The 20,357-nt window shown below is 38.6% G+C and overlaps 1 protein-coding gene across 1 annotated transcript in view; it reads right to left on the bottom strand.

The window, feature by feature from the left end:
- Window positions 1–20,357, bottom strand: part of LOC122806083 (immunoglobulin superfamily DCC subclass member 3-like) — a 1,389,320-nt gene that overhangs the window by 1,321,889 nt on the left and 47,074 nt on the right. The window contains exon 2 of the mRNA XM_044076321.1: window positions 13,774–14,079. Coding sequence (XP_043932256.1) covers window positions 13,774–14,079 — 306 coding nt within the window. The remainder of the gene's footprint in view (window positions 1–13,773; window positions 14,080–20,357) is intronic.

Here is a 20,357-nt window from a genome sequence, read left to right as displayed (position 1 = left end):
ACTGATAACAGCTCCTTCCCTAATTCAACATTTGGTTTTGGAGCCTTCGGATCTGAGCTTTCTGGGTCGATCTGGTTCAGATCTGAAGAAAACATCATCTTCAGATCTGACTATTGCTCTGAGTGCACTGGCTTTGATATCCTTAGAGTTGGATGACTCTTGAAGCCAAAGCTTCCCTGTTGGATCTGAGAGAATGGGGTTGAATTTGAGGTTTTTGGAGCCATCTCTTCCTCTTGGAGCTTTGGCACTGGATAGCTCGGCTTTGACTTCCACCTTGGGTGGATTGCTCTCCGGACAGAGGGAGGTGATGAGGCAGAAACTCACTTTCTCATCTCCGTTAGCTTCCTTCTCTATGTTGCGGTCTGCCTTTGAGGTAGTGAAGACAGTGTTTTCTCCTCCACCAGGTCAGACAGGTCCTACCCCCTGGGATCCATGCTCTACTTCTCAGACGACTTTACACTGTGATCCTCAACATTATACCCCACAGGGACAGCCAGCCCAAAGCTTCCAGTCTGGTATTTTGATTTCTTCTGATACTTCTCTGGCCCACCCCACCAATGAAGTCCCTAGGCAGAGAAAGTGCAAAAGGAGGCACTTGGACTCTTCTCAGGAGTCAGTCACCACAGGTACTGATTTCAGTGAAGGGGAGGGGTTCCCAAAATCACAACCTGATGATGTCTCATTTGGAGACATTCTTGAGATCCTAAAGCAAAAGGGTGCTGGTTTTCCCAAAACCCTTCTCCTGAGGAATCATCTACCTCCTGGGTTACTCAGCTGGCTGATTAACTTATTGATTTGATCTCCAGGTGTGGAAGGAACCTGATATGATTGATCCAATCCCCAATGGACCAGAGCAAATTCTGGCTCCACTAGAAGGCCAGGAATATTGGAGTAAAGGGGTTCCAGTAGATGCCATGGTTGTGGTGGTGGCTACAAAAAAGGAACTTGGTGAACAGAGTTTCACTATCCATCCTCCTAATAGAGAGTCAAGGGCAACAGACAAATTTGGGAAGTGTGTGAGCGACATTTGCACTTAGATTGCTGAACTATTTAGCACATTTTATTGGCTACAAATAGATTTAATTAAAGAATTATCCAAATATCTTTCTGGAACTGCTGAGGCTCAATCTTAGTTAGTCTCTCAGTTGGCTACCATACATGCTATATCCAATTTAATTAAAGAATTATCATGATATCTTTCTGGAACTGCTGAGGGTCAATCTTCATTAGTCTCTCAGTTGGCTACCCTACAAGCTATATCCAATTCATCCATGAGGCTTATCTCATATGCTACATAAAGCACTTCAAGGGCTGTGGTTTCAGAAATTTGCATCAGGAGGCATGCCTGGATATGCCTGTGTGATTTTGTAGAGCCCTTCAAGTCATTGTTCATCAATGGTCCCTTTGACAGCACTTCCTTGTTTGGCCCCACAGTAAAGGATACACTCTCCAGGTGTGAGAAAGATGGAAAAATCCTCTATGCAGTGGACATGCATTTTATGACTCTTCAAAGGACCTTTTCTAGGAATCAAATAGGAGGTACAAAAATGTGCTTCAGAAAATTTCAGGGTCCTTTCCTAGACACACGTGAAGTTAGTTCCCCCAGAGGCAGAGGGGGAAGTGATAATGGAAGACAATGCCCCTGTGGCAGAAGAGGCCCGCAAATCTGGGGGTCTAGAGATTCCTTTTCAAACAGACCTTTTCAGCACTCCTGAATGGAGGCCCAATTACCTACCTCTGGAGGCAGTTGGGGTCACTTATCTCTGCACCAGAAAGCCTGGTTAAGTATAACAAAAGAAAATTGGGTGCAGAGAATTCTTTACAGAGATTATATAATTCCCTTTTCCCTACCTCCACCATTATCCAGAGAAATTCCCGATGTTCCACCCAATCACAGGAAAGCAGCAGCAAAAGAAATCCAAAAGCTGCTAGAAAAAAAAGTCATCCAAGACGTCCTACCAGATCAGATAAAATCCAAAACATACTCAAAATTCTTTTTAGTGCCAAATAAAACCGGGAACTGGAGACCAATTTTGGATCTCAGTGTAGTGAACAAGTCAGTTTGACACACAAAGTTCTAGATGGTCATGGTTCAGTCCATTCTGCCCTTTCTGGGCAAGGACGACTGGATTTGCTCGATAGATCATCAGGATGCATACTAACACATAAAGATGAACAGATGATCCAGAAGGTACTTACACTTCCGGCTGGGAGCCAGTCATTATCAGTTCAGAGCACTGCCCTTTGGCCTCATCACAGCCCACAGGGTATTCACAAGGTGCATGGCAGTGGTTGCAGCTCATTAAAGACTGCAAGGATTCCATGTATTTCCTTATTTAGAAGACTGGCTCATTACCGTGCCGACCAGGCATCAACTGATAGAAGCTCAGGATCAGGTGTTACAGACCTGTTCGCATCTTGGAATAACTATAAATTACAGCAAGTCTCATCTGCAACCAACCCAGACATTAGAATTCATAGGAACAGTGTTCAAAACAGTATCTACAGTAGGTTCTCTTCCTCTATTGAGAGTGCAAACAATAAGGATGAAGGTCAGCAAAGTAATCTGCAGTACCAGAATTTCAGCCCAACTGATTCTGCAAGCCCTGGGATCAATGTCAGCGGCAATACTTTTAGTCCCTTTAGCAAGATTCCACATAAGAATTCTACAATGGATGCTAGCAGCACAATAGTCAAGTCTATATTATCTTGCCGAAAGACGTGTTCAGTGAACACATCTTCATCGGCAAATAAACAGGGAATGCTGAAATCAATGAAAGGCCACATCAGTGACTTTTTTCCAAGGGGGAAAAAGCACTTGGCCTGTTAAACACCACACAAACCTTCGAATCCTACAAAGTGGGGAGCTGTGCCCCCCACACACTCCCTAACTAAATATATCAATTCTGAGATTGCACTACACTGGAGAAAATGGCAAATCCCCGATGATGGCCAAGCGCTTTTTTCCCCAGGGAAAAAAGTCACTGATGTGGCCTTTTGCTGATTTCAGTGTCCGCTGTTTATTTGCTGATGAAGACGTGTTTGCTGAACACATCTTTCAGAAAGATAATATAGACCCCAATAGTCAATGCTTTCTCAGCCCATGTCTGCAAAGATGAGAATAACCCAGGTATGCAAACAACTAATTTCCTGGTGAATGCAGTCTGAAAAGCTGTTACAAGATCATCCTTTCATTCTCCCTCATCACAAGGCCATAGTGACCATGGACACTTCCCAGATTGGGGGTGGGCACTTCCTGGGGAAAACAGCCCAATGAACTTGGTCCCTGCAAAGAAACTAAATTGCATATCAATGTTCTGGAAAAGAGAGCGGTGATTTTGGCGCTGCAAGCATTCCAAGACTCTCTCCCTCTAGAGACAATTCCGATCCAAATCAGCAACATGTCTGTGGTCTGGTATATCAACAAGCAAGGGGGGAGCCAGATCTTATTCCCTGTGTTGATAAGCCCTCACAGTGTGGCAATGGGTGATATCTTCCAACTGCTTTCTAACAGCAATGCATATTCTGGGGAAGTCCAACTTGATAGCAGATAGACTGCGCAGGTCCATTTTACTGCCTCACCAGTGGTCTGTAAACAAGAAAGTGACAAAAATGATTTTCAGTCAGTGGGACCAGCCTTGCTGTGATCCTTTTGCGTCTCCCCTAAACAAGTGCAGCAGCTTCTTTGCCCTGATCCCCCCACTGGGGGAATCACCAAGGGATGCTCTCCATCATGATTGACCACCCGGTCTTCTGTATGCTTATCCTCAATTTCCCCTAATTCCCAAATTCCTTCAAAAAGCAGCCCGGTTGAAGAGCAAAGTCATTCTCATTACACCTTACTAGCCTCACCAGATTTGGTTCCCCTTCCTTTGGCCTCATCTGCTATACCCATCTTGGATTCTGGATCCATAACCAGACCTTCTGTCTCACCCAATAGGCATGGTTCACCTGGATATCTCAAATTTCAAACTAACAGTGTGGTTTCTCCAATTCCTTTTAATAGCCAGGCAACCAATGCTTTCTTCCCCTATTCATTTGATACTTTAATATTCCCAAAAACCTACTACTAGGAAACTCTACAGGAGTAAATGGAGAAGGATTGTTTATTTGGCTGAACAGAATCAGATATACCCCTTCTCAGCACCAGTTCATTCTGTTCTTGAATTGTTATGAGTTTATTTAATGAAGGTGCTAGTTCTTCAACTATTAAAGTTCAACTCACAGCAATCTCCAACTTTCATGTGGGATTTCAAAATTCTTCCCTGGCGTCTTCCAAACTGTACAAAGCATTTTTGAAAGGTACTCTTCTGCAAAGATCCTTGTTTAAAGACCCCATGCCCCCATGGGATTTAAATGTGGTACTGCAAGCCTTACTAGATTCTCCCTTTGAACCTGCAGATAAATGTGATCTTAAATTTTTGACCTGGAAAACTGTCTTTTTAGTAGCAATTGCATCTGCTAGAAGAACTTCAAAACTTCAAACATTATCCTTTAAGCCCCCATATTTGTTTTTTCATAAGGATAGGATCACATTACATAATAATGCTTCCATCCTTCCTAAGGTGGTGTCAGAATCCAACATTAACCAATCCATTAACTTACCAGTATTTTTCCCACAGTATACAAATAAAGGAGGAATATATGCTGCACTTACTGGATGTTCATAGACAATTACATTTCTACCTGCACAGAACAAAAGAGGTTAGAAAGATGGAACAGTTATTTGTTTCCTTTCCATGTTATAAATTGGATGAATAGGTTACAAAGGTAACTCTAGCTAAATGACTGACAAATTGCATCCTTTATCTATTAAAAAATGAATCTTATTCCCTGTGTCATTCCCTTACCAAAACCATTAAAGGCTCATTCAACCAGATCTATGGCAACTTCTGCTGTATTCCAGTCTAGAGCTTCTATGGACGATATATGTGTGTGTGTGTGTGTATACATATATATATATATATATATATATATATATATATATATATATATATATATGTATATTTATAAATAGTAACATAGTAAATTATAGTACATATGGAGAAACATACATCCTAGCATTTTAAACTCACATACAGGGTGACACATTAAAAACATCCATGTATATAGCATGTAGTACATTCTTTTTTTCATTAACATAGAAGATAAGTATATTATTTATTTAACATTTGTTTACTGGGAACGAAGCCAATTTTCAGCGGAGCCCAGAGAGAAATGCTCCAGATGTATGTCTTTGTAATGTGGGAGGAAACTGCAGCACCGAGAGGAAACCCACACAAATGCAGGGAGGACATGCAGACTCCACATAGAAGACACCCCAGCTGAGAATCGAACCAGAGAACCTCTTGCTGTGAGGTGAGCAATGCTACTGCTGCACCACTGCACCATCCATAAGATATTGCATTATATGAATGTATATTACATTCATTCATAAGTTAATACATCTTATCCTTCAATTCAACCTTGTAGTTTGGCACAGTGATATGATGTAATACCAACCGCTCACTACATTATCATAGAGGAGAGAAAGCAATAGTAAGGCGATGGGGGAAGAGTGAAGGAACAAGAAATAGCTGAAAGGCCTAATGCATTGAATATGGGATCTGGAAGTAATGATTAGTCAAGGGTTAGGTGTTGAGGGAAAAAGTTAGCCAGGAGAAAATCAGCCAGCAGAGGAGATGCTGAGTTCAAGTTAGCCAGGAGTTGAGCATGAACACAGCCATGTATTGTTTAGATGTTATTTTGGGGAGGAATTGAAGGCTTCCAGGTTTTGATTGTCCTTGAGGACAGGGGGAGTGAATTCCAAACTTTAGCAACTGAGTAAGAATATAAGCTTTGTCCTGGTACTTTTGAGGTATTTGAGATAGCAAGAAGTTTTATTGTCTTCAGATTTTAAGCTCCTGTTGGCGGTGTAAGGTTTGACTATGTGACTGAGGGCTAGGCATGCTAAAGGTTCATAAATAATACTGAGTAAGACTAAGAGCGGGATAAAAGAAGGTGTTTAAGGAGCTCAAGCCATTGCAGCAAATGTAATGCCCTAAAATGGTGAGTCTTGGTGTTTGAGTTAGTGGGACACTTGGACACTTTGTTGTAGCAACATTTTATTTTGGTTCTGATAGAGGAGAGTAGGTCAGTGAGAACTGTGGCACAATATAGTAGACAGGGGATAAGGAGGGTTTGGCAAGAGTGGTTTTGGTCAAAGTATTCAGGAAGTATTTGTTCCTATGGAGGGAGGATGCCTAGTTTCTGGAGGCTTTTCTTAATGTTATGTTGGATATGGAGATATTTGTGAAGGTGGGGCATCAGAGGAGAGTGTGTGTTCTTTTTTTGGTGCTGGGGTTAAGCAGGGATGAGATGGAGGACCAGAATGTTTCGGGTTAGATCTATGCTGCTGTTGACTGTGGGTGTAGTATGTGTCTCTGTTCATTTGCTTCTTTACTTGACTGCAGTTGTCTGAATACTAGCAGATTTTCTTCATTTTTATTTTGTTTCCAGTGATCCCACGCTCTGTCTCTTTTTTCATGACATTTTTTACACGCTTTGGTTAGCCAAGAAGCAGGATTGTTTTTATTCTCTTTGTGCATACAGGAGCAGGGGTATTAAGTATATTCAGAAAAGTAGTGTTGAAATCTGTACTGCTTCATCCAGAGGGAGATGTTTCATAAGTGACCAATTAACATTCTTCAATAGTTCATTGAATTTATCTTGAGAAAAGTTAGTCAGATTGCGGATGCATTTCAGGGTGTGTGTTTTTTAGGTTAGTGAGTGGTGGTTCTGAGGGCCAACATGGGTAGGTGATCACTTAGGGTATTGGGCATTATGCCTATAATGGTAAAATTAGTAGGATGAGATACAAGAATACAGCCTAGAATGGATTGTTGGGTATAATCTTGATTGTATGAAGTAGCACAATTCATGAGTTGAGAAAAAACATAGAGGTTGATACTATTTGTTGGCATTTGTGAAGAGAGTGTTTGCCAGTCTACATTAACATCCCCTAAAATAATAGTCTCATGGTTAATTGTTTGTGAGATTCAGGATAGTAGGTTCTCAAGTATGGGTATATTTTTGTCCTGGGGAATGTATACCACCATGACACAGATACATTTGGTCTTATTAAGATTTAGAAAGGACATGAGTATCTCTGCATTAGTGAATATTGGGATGTTATTAAAAGGTGTGATATTGAAGGTATCAGGGAAAAGTAGGGCCACACCTCCACCTTTGTTATGGGTTATGTCCAGTCTTGCTATGCTAAAATGGGGGGGGGGGGGGTTCTGAGTCTCTTTTGTTAGAATTTAACAAAGTTTCAGTTAGGGCTAGGATATTAGGTTTGTACTGGTCAGTTTAGGCATGCAAGGGGCTAGTTTGTTGCATAGCTTTCTAAGGTTTAGGTTCATTATATTTAGGTTTTTAGGACATCTTTTAGACCGTGGGTTAGTGCAAGGATCTGGATTTGGGTGGATAACCCCAAATTGTTGCAATATGAAAATAAGATAGGAGCATAGTGTATAATATTTTTTGTAATAGTAGTTGTTAGGGGTTTAAGATAAGGTTTGGTGTGTACGTAGGTGAGTATTTTAGGAGCTGAGTAGTACATTAAGGTACAGTGAAATAATTGTGTGGAGATATTAGAGAAACTGCTGGGTTTAGACAGGTATGTGGAAGTGAAGGCAACTGAGTAGATATGTTGGAGTTAGGGCTGATAGCGATGTGGTATGTGTGAGGAGTATTAGCAAAGCAGTTAGGCAGGGTATTAGAAGCATAATTAGAAAATAGGATGTGTTTGTGAGGGCTTGGTGTTACTAAAGAGGGTAGGTTTATTCTTTGAGGAAAAATAGCATTAGTAGGCAGGGTCAGATATCTGAGATAAGGGATTAGGTGGATAGAGGGAGAGATTAAGCTGCTGACTGGAGTAACAGGGGTAATTAGTAGGATATCCTGATTAGAGTTTTGAAAGTTGGGTGAAGTTCTTTAAGTATAAGTTGAGGAGTAGTGGTGGTGTTGTGGCACTTGGGTGTAGGGTAGGGGAACAGAGCAGGCTGGCCGCGAAAGGTGGTGGAAGTAAAAGAAATCAGAATAGCTGTAAGGTACATGTGTATTTCCAAAAATAACAGAAATCTCTAAATGTTGTCCCTGAATAAGTGATTGTTTTTCTGTTCTCAAAAAAACTAAGCTTAGTTAAACGGACCTATTCTGGTTTGAGATATGGAGATGGTAGGAGTGGTAAAATGTAAGACAGCAGTAATTTTGGTAAAATGTATGATAGTACTAGTGGTAGTAATGGTAAAAGTGGGTTTTTAGCCAATTGTGTTCTTTAGTGTCAAAGAAAAGGGTTACTAAAGAATCCGGGGTACTATGTAGGGGGGGTCCTCTAGCTGTGTGCTTGCCAGAGATCAAGCCAGTACTTTAAATCAGTGTTGGCACAATATTACAAATGTATATGCGTCAATAAAATGAGTCGAGCAGAATAACTTAGAGCACCCTTACTTTAATCATGATGAAAGTCAAAAGGCTATGAGACATAGTAGTCATATAGTATCCACAGAAACTCTTTTCATTAGGCTGTTGCCTGGCCAGGTGGAGATAAAACAGCCATGGCACATACTTAGAAGAGTATATGCAATTCTTTATGTTATAGGTTAAAGTTTTCCTTGGGAGAATTTATTAGGGCAATGGATTTAATTGTGGTGAAAGTTGGCAGGCTATGAGACGTAGTGGTCTTATAGTATCCATGGAGACTTTTTTCCTTAGAGTGTTGCTTGGCCAGGTGGAGATAGACGTGCTGTAGCATTTACGTAGAACAGTACATGTAATTCTTTACGTTACAGGTTAAACTTTTCCTTGGGAGTACTTATTAGGGCAATGGACTTACTTCCTCTGGGATACATGCAGCTAGAGGGGGATCAAGTGAGGGAGATCTGCTCAGCTGGGGACTAAAAGGTTATTCTAGTATGCAGTTTGTGAACTCAAAGGAACAATGCAATTCTGTGACAGTCTAGGGACCATAATCTCCACCCTTACTCCCAGTCAACACATTGAAAAACACTCCCCTACTTATGAAGCAGATTCTCCACTTGCATCCAGCACTTATTTTCTCACACTACCATACCTACAAAATATAATCTTAAACAAAGAAGAAGCTCTGAAATTATTAATAATTTTGTAAGATTCACTCAGTGGCCAACAGAGAATGTGCAAAAAAACACTGGGGTACGGTATTTCTAGAGCTGCAGTTCTGTTTCTCACTCCTTCATCTTGCTCAATATCAGAATCTTCTCTTGTCATACAATATTCACTTTAGGTGGTATTGTGATGTATGAATGGATTCTTCTGAGCCATAATCAGTGACTTATAGGGGCAAAGGCCTATCTTTCCTTTGCTACATCTGGTGGAAAGTTTAAATGCTAGCCCCCTCCAAGGGAAAACAAAATCCAGTTTCTGAAAACAACGTACAGCAGTGAGTATGTACCTGCTGTTTTCAGAGGTCTCACTATAATGGGCCTATGGAAGATTTTGTATCTTCTTTTTATTTTATTTTTCTATGTGCTCTATTACAAAAGCATCTTTGGAGTGTTCAGTTGACTTAGACATGAGAAGATATTACAGACTCTTACTTCAACCCCTGCTGATTTAACTTTCTGTCCTGTTGCCCCTACTATCCACAAGTTTTTTCCCTTTTGATTTTGTTTCTAAGTTCTTACCTGCCAGCATTTGACATGTTCTCTAAAAATATGCAATGACATCAATTAAGAATTCCTTCAGAAAGTACGAATCATGCATTTCCTGACAGTTTCACAATATCTTTATTTTGGTTTTCAGTGTACTCCATTTTAATGTATTTTACTTTAAATTTTGATGTTTTACACTATTCCTTTCACTTGTCTCACTGCCTCAGTCATATATTGCACTAATCAAATAAGGCAGACTATGGTGGAAAATCATTTTGACTTACTTTTAACCAAACAAATTTACAGGGAGAGAATTGTATTGCTTCTGAAAACTCCTACAAATATTTAGCTGTACAGAATTAGAACTGTGTGACTATTTTGCCATGTATGCCTTAAATGAGGTTTGCCTTAGGTCTTCTGTTTACTAATTCTGTTCTATAATTTCTGTCATTCATTCATTCACTCATTCATTTAATTCACTTTCTGACACCTGGTTTATCCTGTTCAGGGTTCCAAGAGAGTTAGAACATATTCTGTCATTCAATGGGCATAAAGTAGATATATAATCATGGACAGCATGCAGTCCATCCCAGGATGGAGGCATGCATGGGCACACACACACACACACACACACACACACACACACACACACACACACACACACACACACACACTACAGGCAGTTTAGAGGGTCACCAATTCTCCTATCTACATGCTTTTGGAATTTGGGAGGAAACTGAAGCACCCAGCAAAAACTTATAGAATTGCAGGGAGGACATGCATATTCCATAGATAAAGATCCCGTTTTACTTTTTTTAATTCTGAGTTTGAACTTTCAGGAAGTAATTAATTTTGAGACTTTAGATTGCCAGAATGAAATGCTGTCAGAAAGTAATGTTAATTGGATAATGTTTATTAGTAAGAGTACAGTTTTGCTGAAAACTAAGGTCATATTTTGTGCTGTTAAAATTTCAGAAAAAAACATCATATAAAGTTCATACCATGTTATGTTGCTGTATCAGATTGCCATATTTACTGCCATGATAGTATATGTAGAATAATTTCCCTTGTCCTAAGATTTTTTTACTAATATGTGTTGTTTTGTGAGTGACTGTACTGACTTTCTAGTGTTCCGTAGCTGGTGAACTCACCATTGTTTTATTTTTTGCACTCGAACCAAAGGCAGGATTCTGTTATGTGAAAGACATCTTATTTCAAGTTAAAGGGAAAAGAACCATGACATCAAACATCCACAGGTCTGAAACAGTTTGCCTTTCCCTGTCAAAGAGCGTGTCACTATCTTGCTTTCTACCTCGGGAAGTAAACATGAGCCTATTTGGCCATATTTCTATTAAATATGAAGACATTTCCATATTACTAGTTATATCTTTTAAATAATTTTACTTCAAGACAGTATCTTAAATAAGCTAAATGCATTTATGCATCTGAGGGCACTTTTCTGGACTTTATGCTATGGTGTCAGCTTCTTCACTTACTGTGAAATACCACACAGGGTCAATACGGCATCTCTGTCTCGACATCCTCAGGAAATGAGATTAGCACTCATGAAAGAGTCAGTAGTAAAAAAAAAAGATGAGGGGCTACAGGTATAGGTTCCTGTCTGTGACTATATTTATTAATTTATGTATGAATTGATTTATGTGTTTAATTAGTGAATTTTTTTTACAGAAGTGATTCAAAAATAGTGTGGAGCATAGTACTAATAGTACTACAGAAATAAGAAGTTAATACATTATAAGCTGATTACATGGAAGCGTAGAATGACCACTAAATTGTGGAACAATATCTATTTTTTATTGGGTGAGCACCACAGTATAGCATAAAGCACTTGATTTTAGAATCATGCATGTGCATTACTCGGTCCAGTGCCAGAAACAGGGAAATGAGGCTGCAAGAAGCAACAGTGTATATTTATTACGGAGGGAGGGGGGTGTGACTGGGCACTGTAAGAAGACAAAATGCAGTATTGTGGAGAATAGTTTTATATCACAAGGACAGCAGAGGCAGTATCTGTTGTACTGGAACTGCTTTTCCTTGCAGACAGGGATTCGTGCTTGGGATCACAGACTGGTGCGGAGAGCAAGAATAGAATGGCAAAGCAATACTCACATGACTCCCATTAATAGTATGATACAACAGTCAGTCAGCTCTGCCTACGTCTAGCCTGCAATCTAGCAATGGGGATGAACTACATCAATGGCTCCCCAGGTGCATATTTCCCCAAGTAAATCACAGAAAATACTGCACCTTGTTTCAAAACCAAGCCAAACTCCACCTGTCACAAATACATAAGATCTTAGCATGGTTTGGAAAGTTTTTTTATGAATAAAATTCTGTCATTTACCAATGTGATGCAACATTTTGAACATTTTCAAATTCTTCCATCTGGTAATCTAGTAATCTTTCTCATCTAACTGTACAGACCTAATTAACAAAACACTTAAAGAAAGGCATACATGTTGCACTTTACTGGTTAGTACTTCAGAAGGACGCATCTGTTAGACACCAATTCCTTTCCATGGCTGACAAAAATAAAACTATGGATTTTCTCACTGTCTTACCTTGGCCACTGACACACCCACTAATATCTAGTACAACATGACATCATACCCCACTCCTTAGCTGTGCAATGTATCTTGGTGCTTGCACAATCATAAGGTACAATTCTAATATTTATAAAACACAGCTTTCCTTTTTTTAATTTTGAGTTTGAACTTCAAGAGATCATTAATTCTTAGACTATAGATTGCCAGCTCCTTAATGAAAGCTTTTTCCTTTCTTGTATAGGTACTAGAGAACCCCCTGGACTATATCAAATATTCAGCAGACTGAGCAATATTTATAAAGCACTACACCAGTAATGAATGTAGAAACAAAAAAATGTAGTGGATTTCATGATGTAACAATTTAACTTAGAGGAAGTGATAATGAACTACAATAAAACATAATCAGCTTAAGCAACACACTTTATTTTTACAGTAATTCTTAACATAAAAATAGTAAAACATGTTCCTCTTTACTAAGCTACAAAATATAAAAGACAAATGTATAACTCAGAAAATTACATCTAAAAAATAATTGTTGCCACAAATAAAGGCACTTTATTCTATGCTTTCTTTCACAGTTAGTTTTGTGCAAATGACATGGGATCATGTTTTGCAGCAATTTCATTGCAGTGTATTAAGAAATTTATTTTAGCCTACTTTTTGATAATTCAGTTGTTGAACAGAAAGGCAATGTTTTTACTGCTGTAATTACATGAATGGGCAAATGTCAATATGCTCTTCAGATTCAAAAGACATATATAAAGAAAGAAATTAAATGTCAGAAATGTGTTGTAGTTATTTCCGTATTAGTTATTCCTTTCCAACGTTGGCTAGAACTAGGGCACAGGTCACAATTAAAGATCAAGGGAGTGATGCCCCTTCTTTGATAAGCCAAACCAAGTTTTGGGGACATCATAAACATCTGCATAGTTGTATATACCTTTCGTTGGTGCTACCACACCTTGTATCAACATATGCCTTCAGCTTCATAACTGTTTTAATTGTTTAATCCCCCCCCTAGTTGTGTGCCATAAGTTACGTCCTAGAAATTTCCCTTTGTCTTCGTCTCTGCTATCCCCAGTACCCATCATGCTTACCTATCATGGAATAGGATGCTGTAGGCAGGAATCCTTAGAGCAAGTAAATACAGAGTGGGCACAGAATAGATTAGGGTATCCATGTACGCACCATCCTGACAGCTACAAAGCACTGCCCTATCTAGTATCCTATACAATACCAAATGTGCAAATGTCATGCTCATGCTAGAGGGCTATTGTCTACAGACTCCACTGAGAAGAATTAGCTCTAAGCAGAAACTGTGTCATCCTCCTTTAAAGGTCAGGCATCAAAATTATGACTCAGTCCCTATCCCTGCCCAACCTTTCAGGGGTCAGGTTCACTAATCATGCCTGCATCTACTGGGTCCCAGTGTACTCATCTTAAATGGCAGTAAGGAGGTTAATAAAATCAAGTAAAACACAGCAACTTTAATTCAAACATCTCTAGACTCTGAGGAACTAAACTTTGCTTACTTGCAGCCTGCACCTTTGCCTTACGGCTCACAACCAGTCCAAAGCGGTTTTGGGCAACACAGTCATACTCTCCTTCATCAGAAGAACCATCATTCCTCTTTTTCTGAAACACTGGGATGTTAAGGGATCCATTGGTAAGCATATAGTTGCGTTGACTGTCCTCTAATATGGCACCGTTCTTCCTCCAGAAGCTAGTGACAGGTGGGATCCCCTCCACCTGACAGTGCAGCATCAGGGGGTACTGCTGTGCTGCAATGACATCACTTGGTTCCACAGCAAATGCCAGCTCTGCACTGTGAGTAACATCTGTAAAGCAAAAACAAAAGAAAAAAAATGATGTAACATCTGTAAAGCAAAAAAAAATGAAGAGTAACATCTGTAAAGCAAAAAAAAAAAAATGAAGTGAGTAACATCTGTAAAGCAAAAAAATATATATAAAAAAAAAGAAAGAAAGAAAATGCACTGGATGAGGTTACAACACTTTATATCATTTATGTGATTTCTTTCTCTCCCCCAGTCTGTTAGGAACAGTTTACCTGTAACTTTGAGAACACCCTAATCCCCTCTGTGTGCATGGCAGAATCAGGGCATGGCATAATTCAAACAGTCACCACATGAGTAGACTCACATGTAAATTTCAAAGCTTTGCAAAGACAGCCAAGCAATACTCATTGTTGAAAAACCCAATATTACACTTACCGTGTCTCTGCTGACTGTGATTTGAGACTCATCATTTATCTTACATATAGCTAGCCACAGGGAAGATGGCAAAGCATCCACAAAAAAACCACTCTCTTCTTAAAGTGGCAACAGTCATCCAGTATATTATGTTAATCATGTGACCAGCAGAGACAATGCCAGACTGACTCTTTGAATTGGGATCATAGGTGCTTATCTATTGGATATATTCCTTACTGGTACCAATAACAGTGTTATATACATAATAAATAATTGTGTTTGTTTCCAAATACAATAAAGTACATTATCTCTGGTTCAGACTTACTGTATATGTATCATTACTGTGCTACAATTCCTAACTTTTTTTATTTTTTGTGAGGTACTGGTCTTGCACTAGAATGTTTTTATCATTTGTTATTCTGCTGTCTGTGTTCTATATTGTATATATGCAAATGTTGTGGTTATTGGCACTTGGCCAGTGTCATGGATAAAAAGGGAATTTGGACCTGCTTAACTGATTAATAAGCAAGTAAGCAAATAAAAAAAACTTTTCCTTATACAAATCAACAAACACTACTCAAGATATATGAGATACGTTATGGGCTTCACATGGTGAGTATGAAGAAGATGTATTCATAAGGTACACAAAAAGTTATTCTGGCATTTATTACTTGTCTTTTCGGCTTTTCCCGGTTAAGGGTCGCCACACTGGAACTCTGGTCTGCTAATGATTGGCAGTCAATTTTTATGGTGCCGAGTTGCCAGCCCGACGCCCAACCTTCAGCAAAGGCACGCTCATTCACGCATGTCTTTCGGAGGCCACTGAGGCCTAACACTCTTTGATGTTAATGAGCTGTTTCCTATGCCCACAATATAGAGTTTTGTTTCTTCCACCTTCATTTGTTTACTGTGTGACATCGAGCAAATTATTTAACCAGAACGTGCTCCTGGGATCCCTCCTGAAAAGGGACAATTTGTCCAGTTGGCTTATCTGGTCAACAAACAGGCAAAATAAAAACAAAAACAAGGTGCTTCCTGAGGAGAGAAGACCAAATCAGTAGGCCCTGTACCAAAAACAAACAAAAAAATCTGTACAGATACTTTGCTGTCTTGAGGGACACATATTTTATTTCCTAACTCTAATTAGGATGTACATCTCAGGAAATTAGAAGGCACAATTAAAAATATAACAGGGTTAGATAGAATGCAACTACAGTGCCTTGTGATACTACTACAATCTGCAGGGAAAAGAATCATGTCTGATTCTATCAAAGGACTGATAGAACTGAATACTGCACACAAAAGTATACATTATGATTGCAAAAATGGACCAATTAGCTCACTGAGTCAGATTACCTTCTGCATGAAGTAAAAATTCTAGTTAATCAACATCCTCATACTCCCTGTCTGATTTAGCTATACTATGCATTTTTCCGTTTTTGATATAATTATTTGCAGTACTGTCTCAGAAGGGCTGCTTCATACAAAAACCTTTGTACATTTTTTTTATTAAAGGCACACCTACAAATTGAGTTTAGCCTCAGTGATGTCCCCTGAGGGTTAACACAGGCAGGAGTACACAGGTTTTTATGAATGTGGCCTCCCCCTTACATAATGATGGTGCTGCCATTAAAGTCTATGGATGCAGCTGCATACTGTCTATCCTAATGCTGATGTCCCAAAAGGATAAAGTCACCTGATGTCAATGTTAGCAAAAATAACACTTTATGAGAGATTCAAAGAAAAAAACATTACATTGATATCAGAATAATAAAGAGAAAAACAATATTGCACGTACTTAATAGGGTTGTGTACAAGGAAAGTCCTGCACTGTGCAAGAAAACTTTAATAGTTCACCTAATAGTAGGATTAGTTTAAACGTAGCCCATTCCAAATACATTCCTCTAACATATGCTATCCCAGAAAAAGTGGTCACCCACCCTCACTGAAACATTTACATTCATTCAGCTTAAAAAAATAATTCTTAAGTTTCACCTGGAAGATATTTAAGTCTTGACTAGATTAAATCTTAATAGGGATGTGAGTCCAACAGACAGGAGACATTTTCAAAAAAACTCCTATGTATACAAGGAGAGTGTATACATGCATGTTTGTGTGTGTGTGTGTGTGTGTGTGTGTGTGTGTGTGTGTGTGTGTGTGTGTGTGTGTGTGTGTGTGTGTGCAAGTGTTTGTACATGAGGGTGTGCATATGTGTATGTTTGTTGTAATGTAACCTTCAATGAACTGCCCTCCCAACCATCATTGGTTGATCTTTACATACTGTTTAGCAGAAATGACTTCCCATATTGACAGTACCTGCTTGTATATAAGTTTCTCACAAATGGATTTCAACATTTGCTACTGGCCAATGGTATAAAACATACAGGTCTCAATATTTAAACTGGACATTTATTTATTTCCCTTTTCAAGTTAATGAAAGAAGTGCACAAAATGTCACTGAAAATTCCTCTGTTTAGTTTTACCTGTAACAGCACAAAAAAGCAAACTATAAAAAAGTCAACAACATCATAAAAAATGGAGAGAGAAACTGTAAAGAAACACATTAAATACTGAAAAAGGAGGTACATTCAGTCATGTTGCTGAAAGAAGTGCTTAGGCAATAGGTTCATAGGTAAGAACTAGGCTGGCTGCCCTTGTGGACCATTTGAAGTCTTATCAAATTTCCCTTGGTGAGAATCTAACCCTGCACATCTTATCTGCAAGGTAAGCACCTTAACAACTATGCAGACCCCCAACTCCCCACAAATGTAGCAATGTTTCTTGCATATGCATGTTACACTGGTGAAATTGAGTAAATCCAAGACATTTGACTATTGACTAACATTGTCGATACGCGTAGTAAGAGGTGACTTTTTAGGGAAACACACAAGTCGCACCATATGATAATGTAATGAGCTGATTTATAGCAGAGGCCTGGGGAGAAACACTCCAAATGTATGTCTTTGTAACAGAAATGGAAGAAAAAAAAAGAAATGAAAATCTACATTTTAGAATGTCTACACCTTCAACAAGTCTGGTTTGGACTCTTTTCTTTCTGGAAAACGAATACCAAAATATTGGCTTACAAAATGACAACCACTGCCAGTCATTTAACTTTTGATTCAAACACAAGAATCAAACTTCTGTTATTACCTAAATGCCTGTCATATTTACTTGTTGTAATGAGAAATGAAGTACACAAGAAACCTGATGTCCATTATGGTATAGTATCCCACAACCTGTGAAGGAATTGCAAGCCAGTATGTAAGGACTATGTCAGGTAATAACAGATAAGTATAATTATTATTTAACTGTTACCAATGCTAAAGCAGAGGTTTACATATGTTGATGGCCAGTCAAAGGGCAGTTCAGGGACAAGCACATTAGCCTTTACAAAACATTCTGCTTTGTTTATGTATTTCGGTCTGTAGCTTTATTTATTTGAATTCAATAAGTGTGAGACATCAAATACTGTGAAACAGAGGGGAATTTCAATTAAAAAGGCTGGAAACCATTACTCTAGATACTGTCAGCACTGAGTGATTTCCAGCATTATTACAGTTAGCTACAAATACGTGTAACACATTTTCCAAAAGCTTCGCTGACGGATAGTCTTTTATTATATAGTAATGAAACTCAAAACTTCTCTGATAAAACAGCTTAAAGTACAAGTCACAGAAATATTACTCCTTATGAAAAGATCAATATTCATTTATAGTTTCATAAATAAGTACCAAGCTAGTTGCCCTTGTGAGCCATTTTATGCCTTGCTAATCTCCCTCAAAGGTGAGAATCAAGCCCTGTGCCTGTCATTGTGAGGTAAACACCTAAACCATTATGTCAAACACATGCCAGCTGCGTACGTTCTCAGCATATCCATTACTTTACTACCCATTGTCTGAGCCAGATTGTGCTTTAGTTAGCATAACATTTGAATGTTATCTACGCTATTAAATTAGAAGTTCCCGAACTGCTAATGATTGCTTACGTTTTTGTAGTTGTCTCCTGTAAGAGCTTTCTACTTCAACATCACCAGTTAAAAAAAGTTTTTTTTTTCTTTTCCAAAAAAACTGGACAAAACTCCGTTGTCTGAGTGTTATCAAAACACGGCATGATAGACAGCAAAACATGGTATATTATTGTGAAAAAAAGGCTTTAACTTATCTGGAATTAGGCAACAATGTTTGGCTAGTCCTGTTAATATGACAAGGGTGACTCAGTGAATCAAATTTCAAAATGGACTTTATTTGCTATTTTGGATTTAATCTGTAAAACTGAAAGCATATACAAAATTTGTCATTGCAACATGGTCTTCTAAAAAATTTCATTACTTCTTAGTAAGAAAAACATAGCAAACTTCACCTTCTGTAACAAACTGTGGTTTAGGCCTTATAGAAAAAAAGACTGTTTAATACAGAATAATCACTTCCTAGAAAACCCGGAAGATCAGGAAAGTGGAGCCTGGCAGAATATAAGAATTTGCAGACCTCCTGAAGGAACAAAGGAAGGTGGAATATGATCATCTTTTTAACAATCTGGACAGCTGAAGTACTTAGGTTCATAGGTAGGTACTAGGCTATCGGCCCAAAGGCCTAAGTAAGCCTAGCCAACCATGCTGTCTTGAACCTTGCCATATTCTCATACATATTCTGGAACAGACTCAACATCAGCATAAAACAAAATTCAGCCCCATCCATATTCAAGCACAACTTGGACCTATGGATAGGAACTAGAAAATATACACCAGAACTGCCCCTTGTCCTACTAATGGACAGAGACAGCTCTTAAATGTTTTATTTCACGCATGGGTCCCACCAAATTATCTATCTTATGATCCCAGTTATTCTCATTAGGGGTAAGATATAATTATCAACCATGGGATGGGTAAGGCCAATCTCTAACCAAATGGGAAAGGTTAATTCAAGCACAAAAGGGGAAACTGGCTAGGCTTAAAATAGCCTGAAAGCATAGGTAGCCTAGTACTTAACTATGGGCCTATTGTACACAGAGAGAGAGACAACCAATCTGCACCCAAAGATTTTTTTCCTTTCACTGCACCATTGTAACATGGTGAGTAAATTTATGTCCTGGAGTAACAATGATCTGGAACTCAAGACAGTGTATTCCAGCTACTAATAACAATTTCAGTTAACATTATTTATTTGGGCAGTTACTTCTCATCACTAATTGTGCCAAAAAGCAAAATTCAGAACACTTCATTAAAATGTTGAAAAAAGACTGCATAAAGACCCATCTTTTTTCCCAGCATGATTATGCAAAACAAAATAATACATTGAACACCAAACCTCAGTTTTTAGTCTTGTGATGTAAGGAAACCCATTTGGATTATGTCCTTCTTTTCTCCAATTTCCTGTAGGTAATTCAGTCTCCACCTCACAACCCGACTTTTCAAGCAGAATTAATTACCTTTCCTAGTCTTTTTGAAGATATTACAACTACAATACTCTGTAACGTACTTTGTCTTAACTTGTTGTTGGAAAATGAAAATGTCTATTAGCAAGTTACAACCACATAGTTAATCAGACAGGCATGAAAAACTGACAGATAATAAACAACAGCAAAAACAACAAAAGACAGACACAATATTTCAGTAACAACTATAGTTTTGGTAACACAAACAAAGCACTGCACATATTCCAGTCAGTGGAACACATCCATTGCCTTGAATTTTTCTAGTGTACAGTCTCAGACATTAATTAGTAAAGGTGAGAAGAGTAAATGATTGTAAACAAGCCATGGATTTCCTGATTCACTCAAAATGGAGTACTTATTGTCATTCAAGTAGTCATGCTGAATCAGAACAGGAGACTTCAGTTAGAGGGTGTGAGCACTTTGCCTGGATGAAGAGAAAACAAGGAGTGGCTGTTTTTGCTATAATATACCTT

Source organism: Protopterus annectens, chromosome 7.part0 (assembly GCF_019279795.1).
Source record: "Protopterus annectens isolate FY-2018-M chromosome 7.part0, PAN1.0, whole genome shotgun sequence".
NCBI classification, from domain to species: Eukaryota; Metazoa; Chordata; order Ceratodontiformes; family Protopteridae; genus Protopterus; species Protopterus annectens.
Note: the sequence above shows the minus strand (reverse complement) of the source record. Positions and strands in the feature narration are given on the sequence as shown.